Source organism: Rhinoderma darwinii, chromosome 9, assembly GCF_050947455.1.
Source record: "Rhinoderma darwinii isolate aRhiDar2 chromosome 9, aRhiDar2.hap1, whole genome shotgun sequence".
Classification (NCBI taxonomy): domain Eukaryota; kingdom Metazoa; phylum Chordata; class Amphibia; order Anura; family Rhinodermatidae; genus Rhinoderma; species Rhinoderma darwinii.
Genome location: NC_134695.1, coordinates 23,023,051 through 23,034,830, shown reverse-complemented (window position 1 = coordinate 23,034,830; position 11,780 = coordinate 23,023,051). Strand labels below are relative to the sequence as shown.

The window sequence follows — 11,780 nt, the reverse complement described above, 5'->3', positions numbered from 1 at the left end:
AATCGGAAGCAGAACGCCTCTAAACATCTGACCATTGAAAATGGCGCTCTGTTCTGACGGGTCGTTTTTTTTACGTGCCCGAGAAAAAGAAGTGTATGCCACTTCTTGAGACGTTTTTTTTGGAGCCATTTTTCATAGACTCAATAGAAAAACAGCTCCAAAACCGGCCGTAAAAACGCCAAAAAAAAACGCAAGTTGCTTAAAAACCGGCTGAAAATCAGGAGCTGTTTTCCCTTGAAAACAGCTCCGTATTTTCAGACGTTTTTTAGTAAGCGTGTGAACATACTGTGTAAAAGTAGTAAAACATAAGAAAACTATATAAATTTGGTATTGTCGCAATCGTAACGACCCGCTGAATAAATTGATTATGTTATTTAGACCACACGGTAAACGGCGTCAATTAAGGATGCAATAAAAAAGTGGCGTAAGTGCTTTTTTTTCTTTATTACCCCCCAAAAAAAACGTTAATAAAAGTTAATCAATTAAATGTACCCCAAAATTGTGCTATTAAAAAAATACAACTTGTTCTGCAAAAAACAAGACCTTATACAGCTATGTCGACACAAAAATAAAAAGGTTATAGATCTTGGAATGCGACGATGGAAAAACGTAAACAATAGACTGGTCATTAAGGGGTTAAATGCAGCTGATTGTTGCAGCTGTTTGTGTTTTCAGCGTCCTAGTGCATTGTGAACCTTTTGTCAATAAAGTTTGAAAAAAAAAAAAAAAAAGAGCCTAGAACAGGCGTGTTCGTCGTGTGGTTCGTCCAATACAAGCTTTGCAATGGGCGGGGACAAATTGGTTAGTTCTTTAAGCCCCCAGTTGCCGTGACAACAGCAAAGCGGCCTATAGAGAGAGTAGTTACTAGCCGGGACGGTACCTGACACGTAGCGCAGAGGAGCGAAAGACGTGTGAACTAACGCTGAAGTCTGAGCTGGAGACACACAGGGAGCCCACCATGTCATCCTCATCAGACAGCAGCCGAGAGGGGTGAGATCTCTGTTCATCATGGCTGATTCTGGTCTCTGTCGTGTAGCTGTCTGCAACATCGGCTAAATATTAAAAAGGGGACTTGAAACCCTGGAGAAAAGAGAAGCGGCACTCCGCGCCCATCCCCCCCCCCCCCCCATATGGGCAGAGCGATCATGAGGCGATCTGTGCCTCCTCATACAGAGACGCTCAAACAACCCCTTCATTACCCTAGATAAATAAAATAAAATGTGTTTTCATCTGAACCACCATCTACCACTTTGTATATTAAGTTATTAATAAGCAATAATGTGCAAAGTTTCTTATTTTAGAATAATTTTTGTATGTGAGGGTATATGGACCGGAGGATGCGTATGATCATGTCACATAACCGCAGCTATGTAATAGCCTATTTTCTATCCGTCTGCAGCTTCCTGTAAGGGCCTATTCACATCAGCGTTGGCTTTCCGTTTCAGTCACCATTGATATCAATGGTAACGGAAACATCGCTAATGGTTTCCGTTTGTCACTGTTCCGGCAGGTTTCCGTTTTTCCGACTGAATCAATAGCGCAGTCGACTCCACTATTCCGTCATTAAAACGGAAACCTGCCGGAATGGTGATGGAAACGGAAGCTGTGGTTTCAGTTTGACTTTCCGTTGCGGGGTTCTCCCGACGGAACCCCTGAACGGAAAGCCAACGCTGATGTGAACAGGCCCTTACCTGATCGCCAATCCTGTTACATTCTAGGGCCACAAAAAAGGAAGATTACAGAGATCCTTCTTCTATTCCAGTGCAGCTTGATTCTGGCTGCCAAACCCTACCTGCTGCACCCGGGGCCTATGGCCTACTTAATCCGCCGCTGAACTCGCCTTACACTAAGCGCTAATACTGAATCCCCTATGTGACTCCCAGCGATCTAGGGTTGTTAAAAGTTAATGACAAATTCTTCTGAATCACATTACATCATCTGCCCGGGGCTGCCAACCACAAGATTCAGTGGTGACGTTACCATGGGCGACACATTGCCCAAAACGCCCTATGATGATCCGCTATTGGTGGAGTTATACTCTCCCGCCTGAACTAAGCTCGGGAGTGGAAAGACACTCCTGCATGCTGGGCGATACAGTTGCCCTGACAAACGTACGACGCCTGAAGCGTATCGTGCACAGGTCCATTATGCTTCATATGTTTGCTATGGCAAATGTACCGCCCAGCGTGCAGGACTGTCTCCCCACTCCTGATATTCGGTTATGCAGGAGAGCATAACTGGACTAAGGGCCTGTTCACATCACCGTTCATTTCCATTCCTGGGTTCCGTCTGAGGTTTCCGTCGGGTGAACCCCGCAACGGAAAGTGAAAGCACAGCTTCCGTTTCAGTCACCATTGATATCAATGGTGACGGAAACCTCGCTAATGGTTTCCGTTCGTCAGCATTCCGGCAGGTTTCCGGTTTTCCGACGGAATCAATAGCGTAATTACAGCAGAGCAAGCGTAATCTCCCTGTAACCTGTCATTTACAGCACAATCTCGCGGGATTACTCTTCCTCTGCTGTAACTACCACAGAAACCGTAACGAAGTGCAGGGATTGTGAATAGACATCCCGTCCTGGCTGGAAGTAATGTCTATTCACTGTCTAAACACTTCAGTATCGTTAATGTTAGTATAAGGCAGCACATACTGATCTAGCAGGATCCCTATGTGCTGCCTAAATGAATGGAGAGACGTGCATGAGGCTGATTGGTCAGCGTCATACACTCCCCTGTACAACGCCCACTTGGTCTAAAGTAAAAATACGCCCACTTGGGCATTAAGAAACTCATTAGCATAAATCTAAAATCGATAATAAAGTGGTGAAAACAGATAGTTTTTTAAAATAAAAAGCATTACTGTCACTTACATTATAGCGCCCATCTCCTTATGTAGGAGATAGGGCACTTATAATGTGGTGACAGAGCCTCTTTAACCCCTTAAAGGGGTTGTCCACTTCTGGAGAACATAGGTCATCAGTACATGATCTGTGGGACTCAGACCCCGCACCATTAAAGAGACTCTGTCACCACATTATAAGTGCCCTGTCTCCTATATAAGGAGATCGGCGCTGTAATGTAGGTGACAGTAATGCTTTTTATTTTAAAAAAACGATCTATTTTCACAACGTTAGGAGCGATTTTGGTTTATGCTAATGAGCTTTCTTAATGCCCAAGTGGGCGTACTTTTACTTTCGACCAAGTGGGCGTTGTACAGAGGAGTGTATGATGCTGACCAATCAGCATCATGCACTCCTCTCCATTCATTTACACTGCACTAGCGATATAGATATATCACTATGTGCAGCTACATACACAAGCCCTAACATTACTACAGTGTCCTGATAATGAATACACATGACCATCCAGCCTGGACGTCATGTGTACTCAGAATCCTGACACTTCTGACTTTTTTTTTTTTTGTGAGATTCCGGCAAGTGAAACCAAATCTCGCGAGATTACGGAGCTAAACGAGATTTGGTTTCACTTACCGGAATCTCACAAAAAAAAGATTCAGAAGTGTCAGGATTCTGAGTACACATGACGTCCAGGCTGGATGGTCGTGTGTATTCATTATCAGGACACTGTAGTAATGTTAGGGCTTGTGTATGTAGCTGCACATAGTGATATATCTATATCGCTAGTGCAGTGTAAATGAATGGAGAGGAGTGCGTGATGCCGATTGGTCAGCGTCATGCACTCCTCTGTACAACGCCCACTTGGTCGAAAGTAAAAGTACGCCCACTTGGGCATTAAGAAAGCTTATTAGCATAAACCAAAATCGCTCCTAACGTTGTGAAAAAAGATCGTTTTTTTTAAATAAAAAGCATTACGGTCACCTACATTATAGCGCCGATCTCCTTATATAGGAGACAGGGCACTTATAATGTGGTGACAGTCTCTTTAAGCCGCTCCTGCTGCCGCCGGACGTACATGCAGGAAGTAGTTGGTTCTGGCCACAGAATAGTGGCAAAGCTGCAGTTCTGCAGCACAGTCGCTATTCTATGTACGGAGCCAACTACTTCCGACTATGTACATCGCATAATGGGCATTAACATCTGGTGCCCGCAGGCCACTGTAGCGGCTGATCGGTGCGGGGTCCGGGCGTCGGGCTCGAGCCGATGATATACTGATGACCTATCCAATGGAAACCCTTTTAATAGCGAACGTATTTTAAACCTTAGTGACCAAAAGCAATTTTCTCAGTTTTGCTGTGCACAGATGTAACGCAGTATAACTCTATATGTGTTTATGTAACGATGTGAATTTTGCATTGTTTTTTTGGGACATGTAGTGCTTTCTTTTTGTGGTATATATGTATAGGTAAAAAAAAATATATTTTTTTTTAGGCTACATTTACACGTCCGTGAAAAAAAAATGGCCATTAAAAACTGATCAACCGTCAGTTTTTCATGGCCATTTTGCATCAGTGTGTTTCTAAGTTGTCATCCATTTCTAGTCTGTCTGTCTGTTTGTAATGGCTGTCTACCATCCGTCTTTCATGGGCGTTAAAAAACACGGATGGATTTAATTTGTTGCCTTTATTGTCCAAACCCCCTGAAAACACCACCGTTCCCATGTAGAGTGCCACAATGACTCTGTAGATAGTGCCACTGTGTCCCCTGCAGATAGTCACACCCCCATATAGTGCCACAGTGTCCCCTGCAGATAGCACCACCCTCCACTAGGGTTGCACGATGCATCGAAACTTCGATACTGTTTGATACCGTGCACCCTCAAACGGTTCAATACCGTTATTTCATGTATTTCGATACTTAGCTGTGCAGCCGCACAGCTCGGTATTGTAACACATGAATGTATGAGAGCGGGGCTGCGGCTGTGTAATACAGCAATTGCCGCGCTCCTGAGTCCTGATAAGTGTGCACTAATGATTGCCGGCACTGAAGACAGAACATGGCGGGCGCACTGCAAAACACCCCCATGTTCTGACTTCAGTGCATGCGCCACCGCTGCTCATTAGTGCAGCACCAGCCGTATCACCTTATGCTGACCGTGCGCACACACTTATTGTCAGGAGCTGGGCAATGGCTGTATTACACAGCTGCAGCCCCGTGGCGGAGATCCGAGAAACCTCTCATCTCCGTCGTTATTCCCATGAATGCTGCGATCAAAGCTGACCACCACCGCAGCATTCAGGGGAAAATGAGAAGGGGGGGATGCCCTTTTAATCACATCACAGGTAATCCCTGTGACACGATCGAGGAACATACTATATATAGGCAGACAGCCCAGGGTCCATTGAAGGACCCCAGTGCTGTCTTACCATATTTCCTGTTGTTAGGGCATACTTAGGTATGTACTATCAGTACACAGGCTAATGTACTGGCATATAGATATATGCCAGTACATTAAAGTTGAATAATAATTAAGTAAAACAAAATAAAGTAATGTTAAATAATAAAAAAAATTTTTTTTTTTTACAATAAACATTCAAATAAGTCTCAATACATAAGATATACACATTCGGTATCGTCGTGACCGTAATAAATTTATAACGTCATTTATGATGTTTACGCTGTTATAAAGTCAAATAAAATCTGCTTTCTTTCACTTATTAATGTGAGGCACGAGGTATTATGAATTTTGAATCTCCATGTGCTTCACATTAATAGTAATTAACCCCATCATGTACCTCACACATTACCATGTTGTCCATTATGACTGAGGAACATGATGGGGTTAATTACTATTAATGTGAGGCACATGGAGATTCAAAATTCATAATACGTGCCTCATCAGAAAATGAAAGAACTTTTCTTTTTGTTGGCAAAAGTATGGTTTTGGTATTAAGTATCGCAATACTACACGAAGTATCGGTTTTGAAGTCCAAATTCTGGTATTGTGACAACCCTACACCCCACTGTAGAAAACCCCCTCATAAATGACACACCCCCTGTAGATAGCACCCCAACATGTAGAGAACACCCCCGTAGATAGCGGCACTGTAGCTCCCTGTAGGAGTGGAATCCCTCTGGCCAGGGATTTCACTCCTAGAGGGAGCCCCTGATGTCTCAGTCCATATATGGACAGTGACGCCAGGGGCTTCTCCAGTAGCGGAATCCCCTGGCCAGAGCTTCGGCCGTGGATTAAAGGTGGAGATGAGAGGTTTCTCTGATCTCTGCTGTGGCTGTGTAATACAGCCATTGCCCCGCTCTTAACAGTAAGTGCGGGCGCGGTCAGCATGAGGTGATGCAGCCGACCCTGCACTAATGAGCAGCGGCACAGGCACTGAAGACAAAACATGGGGGTGTTTTGCAGTGTGCCTGCCATGTTCTGTCTTCAGTGCCGGCAATCATTAGTTCAGCGCCGGACGCATCACATAATGCTGACCGCGCGCACCTGTTAGGACTCAGGAGCGGGGCAATGACTGTATCACACAGCCGCAGCCCCGCTCTCATACATTCATGTGTTACAATGCTAAGCTGTGCTGCCGCACAGCTTCGTATCGAAATACATGAAATAACGGTATTGAACCGTTTGAGGTTGCACGGCATCTAAACCATATCGAAGTTTCGATGTATCGTGCAACCGTAGTTCACACAGGACAGATACGCTGCGTAAAAGCATGCAGTGTATCCGTTCCGTGCGCCGCAGGGAATCCGGGCGAAAAAGTGCACCATATTGGTGCAGTTTTTCGCCCGGAATGTCTGCTGCGGAAAACTGCAGCACCAGCTAGCAGGCCAACCTCCTGGGATGATGTCTCCACCCAGGAGACCGCTGCAGCCTATGATTGGCTGCAGCGGCGGTCACCTGGGATGAAGTATCATCCCAGGAGGCCGGCCTTCTGATGTCACCCTGGCCGGCCTTGTTCTGTGTGACCGCCGCTGCAGCGGTCACATGGGATAAAATGTCATCCCAGGAGGCCATGCTGGAGGAAGGAAAACATACTTGATAAGTATCAGGCCTTTTTTTTTTTTTTTTTTTTTTTTTTCTGAGTTGCCTTTTTTGCGGCGGGATCGCTGCGGACCCGTGCAAAAAACCCAACAACTGCTATTTGTTGCAGGATTTAGCTCCCCATTGAATTCAGTGGGGGATTCCTGCAACATTAAGCAGAGTTTACGCAAATACAATTGATATGCTGCGGAATAAATTCCCGTGCTGCAGGTAAATTTTGGAGTGTTTTATTTACGCAGCGTGTGGATGAGATTTGTTCAATCTCTTCCACTTTGCTGCTACTGTATTCTGCTGCATTTTTTCCGTCCGCTATTCCGGACGTGAAAAAGGCAGCAATTCCGCAACGTCTGGACAATCCGTAGTGATTCCGTCAAAACTACTGAACCCTTAAACAACGGTGACAAACGGAAACCAATTGCATCGGATCTTTCACCATTGAAATCAATGGTGATGCAAACGGAAACCTATCGTTTCCATTTGTTTCTGTTTTGGATTCCTTTCATGGGTTCCCAGGACAGAAAGCTCAGACGGAACCCATGAACGGAGTCCCGACGCAGATGTGAACGAAACCTAAACACTAAAAAAAAAAAAAATTGCAGAAAAAAGCCGTGGCTGCGTTCACCTCTGCGTTGTGGCTTCCATTCTAGCGTATCCGTCAGAGGACCACAAGAACGGAAGTTAATATTTCCGTCAAAAAACCCATTGAGTTTTATTTTTGCATCAGTTGTGCTCGGTTAGGCTTCGTTCACATCTGCATCATGGCTCGGCTTGGGTTCTGTCGGAGCTTTCCGTCAGGGGAACCCATGAACGGAACCCTGACTGAAGCAAATGATAACCATAGGTTTCCGTTTGCATCACCATTGATTTGAATGGTGACAGATCCGGTGCAAATGGTTTCCGTTTGTCTCAGTTGTGCAATGGTTCCGTCATTTGACAGAAGCAATACTGTAGAAAGCTTCTGTAAAAAATAGGACATGTCCTATTTTTTTTTTATTTTACGGGCTGTGCTCCCATACTTTATAATGGAGCACGGTTCGCAAATCTGGATGGCTGTCTGTGGTCGGCCATGCCCGTAATTACGGGTACTGTCGTGTGCATGGCGCCTTTTTTTTTTTTTTTTTTTAAAGTAAATATATGTTCCCTTTTTCTGTGGTTTGTATCAATAAAACACTACATTTCAAATGTGTGTCCTGGTCGGCATCGCCAAGATCCATAAAGAGCGCACAATGGGGCAGAGTTATCTGTGTTTCTGTCAGTTTTCTGACAAAAAGATTTAAAAATATGGCGTTCGGGCTGAGCACCGTAATTGGGGCATGTCCACACGCAGCAGATTTGATGCAGAAATCTGAATATACTCTTATGAAGCCCATGCGCCACTTTGTCCAATACTAATGTGACTGAAAAGTGAGTGGTGCTTCAGAATTGCTGTTTTGACTCTTGTTGCACGGAGAGACTGGACAAGCGCTCTGAGGCTACACGCACAAGTTGCGTATTTTGCTGCGGAAAACCACAGGAAATTCGCAGGTAAAAACTGCACCTAATCATGCGGTTTTTGACGTTTTGATGCGTTCTTCGGCACGTTTTCATGCTGCGGGTTTTGGGGTGGTTTTCCACAGCACTAGGCAAATACAATTCGCAATCGGAAACTCATGATAAATTAACGTGCTGCGGATTCTAAAATACACACCGCAGGTCAATTTCCTTCCCAAAAAATACCACAGCATGTACTTGAGATTTCCTGGAATCTCACACTATGCTGGTACTGTATTACGCTACGGATTTGCCGCAAATTAATCTGTGCGGCAAAACCGCACGTCATATGCATTGTGTGCATTGAGCCTTACCGGTAATAATAAATCTCCAGCAATATGTTATTAGTGATTATCTGGTCTCGCTAACAAATGTTTCAGTTACAATTTTTCATTTATGTATCTTTATTTAGTGAGTCCTCAAAATGGCTGGATGCTCATTATGATCCTGTTGCCAGTCTAAATACATTCTCCTCCTGTATCGGTAAGTAAAGTACCTGAATGGGTAGCGGTTACTCTCTATATACAGAGATCACAAGTAATTAAAACTGAAGCCTGTTCCCTGTTTTAAAGAGACTCCGTCACCTCGGGGAAACCCCCCTAAACCACAGTAATCTGTAAATAGTTTAAAAGACGCTGATTCTGAATGTGCCATTTTTATCTTTCTACTCTGTTGCATTCCCCTGCTGTAAGCATAGAGAGCACTACTAAGCATAGAGAGGAGAGCACTACTAAGCATAGAGAGGAGAGCACTACTAAGCATAGAGAGGAGAGCACTACTAAGCATAGAGAGGAGAGCACTACTAAGCATAGAGAGGAGAGCACTACTAAGCATAGAGAGGAGAGCACTACTAAGCATAGAGAGGAGAGCACTACTAAGCATAGAGAGGAGAGCACTACTAAGCATAGAGAGGAGAGCACTACTAAGCATAGAGAGGAGAGCACTACTAAGCATAGAGAGGAGAGCACTACTAAGCATAGAGAGGAGAGCACTACTAAGCATAGAGAGGAGAGCACTACTAAGCATAGAGAGGAGAGCACTACTAAGCATAGAGAGGAGAGCACTACTAAGCATAGAGAGGAGAGCACTACTAAGCATAGAGAGGAGAGCACTACTAAGACTTGTCATTTGCATTGCAGCCCATGGCTCGCTTGTGGACTTAGAACGGGTAATGTAAGTGAGTAGAAAGATAAAAATTGCAGATTCGGAATTAGCCTCTTTTAATCTATTACTGTAGTTTAGGGGGGTTTCGGAGGTGACAGATTACCTTTAAAGCTACAAATCTATTTGGACAGTATGACCAGGGGTATAACTATAGGAGGTGCAGAGGTTGTACTCACACCTGGCCCTGGAGCCTGAGGAGGCCCAGAAGATTGCATGAGGAGACCAGTACTTTTATATTATAAGAAATAGCTCTGGGGGCCCTGTTACAGAATGTGCCTTGGGGCCCAGGAGCTATGAATTACGTCTCTGAGTATCACCATCTCAACTGCAAGATTTTTATGTTAAAAAGTCCACCATATGTAACCTGATCGATATATAGTCTCTAAGGGCGCCTAAAAGGTATGGCAATGTAGTTTGTGAGGCCCCATGCACACAACCGTAGTTTTCACTATGGATCAGGTAATTACGGATGAAATTGCGGACCCATTCATTTCTGCAGGTCACGGACACCTTTTCTGTATATTTACGGATGTGTGTCCGGGCCATAGAAATAATCTGCAAAATATAGAACAGGTCCTATTCTTGTCCGCGATTGCGTCACAGATTTGAACAAATGGGCGTTTCGAAGTTGATGGGCGCTTCCAAAAATTACGGACAGCTCCGCTGTGTATCCATATTTGCAGACAGTAACAACCCTTAGGGCTTATTTACATGAGCGTGTTAAACGTCCATGGGACGGCCGTTGAAACAGCGGCCGTCTCACAGACCTATGTAATTCAATATGGCCGTTCACACAGCCGTTGTTTCGCGCATCACTCATCCCTCCATAGACTCTCAACTATGGGGGATGCATGACATCGCGTCCTGCAGCACTGAGCACGGATGCACCTCGGACGTGAAAAACTGCGGTTTTTCACGTCCGAGAGGCGCAGCGCTCGTGTAAATAAGGCCTTAGGCTGAGTTCACACGGGGCAAGCAGGGTATCCGCCCTCTGCGCCGCAGGGAATGCCGGGTGAAAAACCGCACCAAACTCTGGTGCAGTTTTTCACCCGGAATGTCCGCTGCGGAAAACTGCAACACTTAGCCTCCTGGTATGATGTTACATCCCAGGAGACCACTGCAGCCTCTTATTGGTTGCAGCGGCGGTCACATGGGATGAAGCGTCATCCCAGGAGGCCGGCCCTGTGACGTCATCCAGACCGGCCTCTAGGGATAACTTTTCATCCCATGTGACCGCCGCTACAGCCTGTGATTGGCTGCAGCGGCCACATGGAATGAAACTTCTTCCCAGGAGGTCAGCCTTGAAGAAGAAACACAGACTCCTGGGTAAGATATATATATATATATATATATATATATATAAATAAATTTTTTTTCTGAGTTGCGTTTTTTGCGGCGGAATCTCTGCGAACTCACCACAAAAAAAGCAACAACTGCTATTTGTCTCAGGTTTTATGTCTCCATTGAATTAAACGAGAAAAAGCTGCAACAAATAAGCAGCATTTACGCAAATGCAATTGACATGCAATTCCACACCGCAGGTCAATTTCTGAGCAAATTTATTAAAAAAAATTTCCCGCTCAGTATTTACGCAGTGTGTGGATGAGACTTCCGTTGCGGAAAATCTGCAGTATTTACGCAACATGTGAACTGAACCTTACGTTTGTGTGCATGACGCCTTAGGGATTGAAATCTTATATATTGGAATTTTTTTTTACACTCCACATGGATTAACACTTTCCCGTCGCTTCATCGGCAATTTACGTCGGTAAAGGGTATTTAAAAATGCCGCCCGCTCAGAAGCAGAGCGAGCACCATATCTGCCAGGTATCTGCTGTGTTACACAACAGGGACCCAGCTGCAATGCTTGCGATCAGAGAGATTTCTGATCGCAAGCATTTAACCCCTCAGATTTTGGTGTCAGATGTGACCACCGGCATCTGAGGGGTTTTTACTTTCACTTTCTACTCACCGGCTCCCACACGGCGAGATCGCGGGAGCCAATGTGTTCCTCTAGCAGCTGGGAACCTTGTGACCACTCGCAGCTCTTCTGTGGCAGGTCTCCATAGCAATACACTGATTTTACCATTGAGTGTGATATTGCAGTCTATGGCATAAGCCATTTAATGATCACAGGTTCAAGCTCCCTAGAGGGGGGGCTAAAAAAATAAA

General features: G+C 44.9%; 1 protein-coding gene across 2 annotated transcripts in view; it reads left to right on the top strand.

Annotated features, from left to right (window-relative positions):
* The first annotated feature begins 758 nt into the window (after positions 1 to 758).
* The window catches only part of BBS1 (Bardet-Biedl syndrome 1), a 109,991-nt gene continuing 98,969 nt past the window's right edge, over positions 759 to 11,780 (top strand). Inside the window, exons 1-2 of one of the 2 annotated variants that reach the window (XM_075837362.1) lie at positions 759 to 990; positions 8,857 to 8,927. In XM_075837362.1, the coding sequence (XP_075693477.1) occupies positions 959 to 990; positions 8,857 to 8,927 (103 nt within the window). In that variant the 5' untranslated portion in view covers positions 759 to 958. Of the gene's footprint in view, positions 991 to 8,856; positions 8,928 to 11,780 lie in introns of those variants that run through there. The other variant, XM_075837363.1, reaches the window with a different exon arrangement.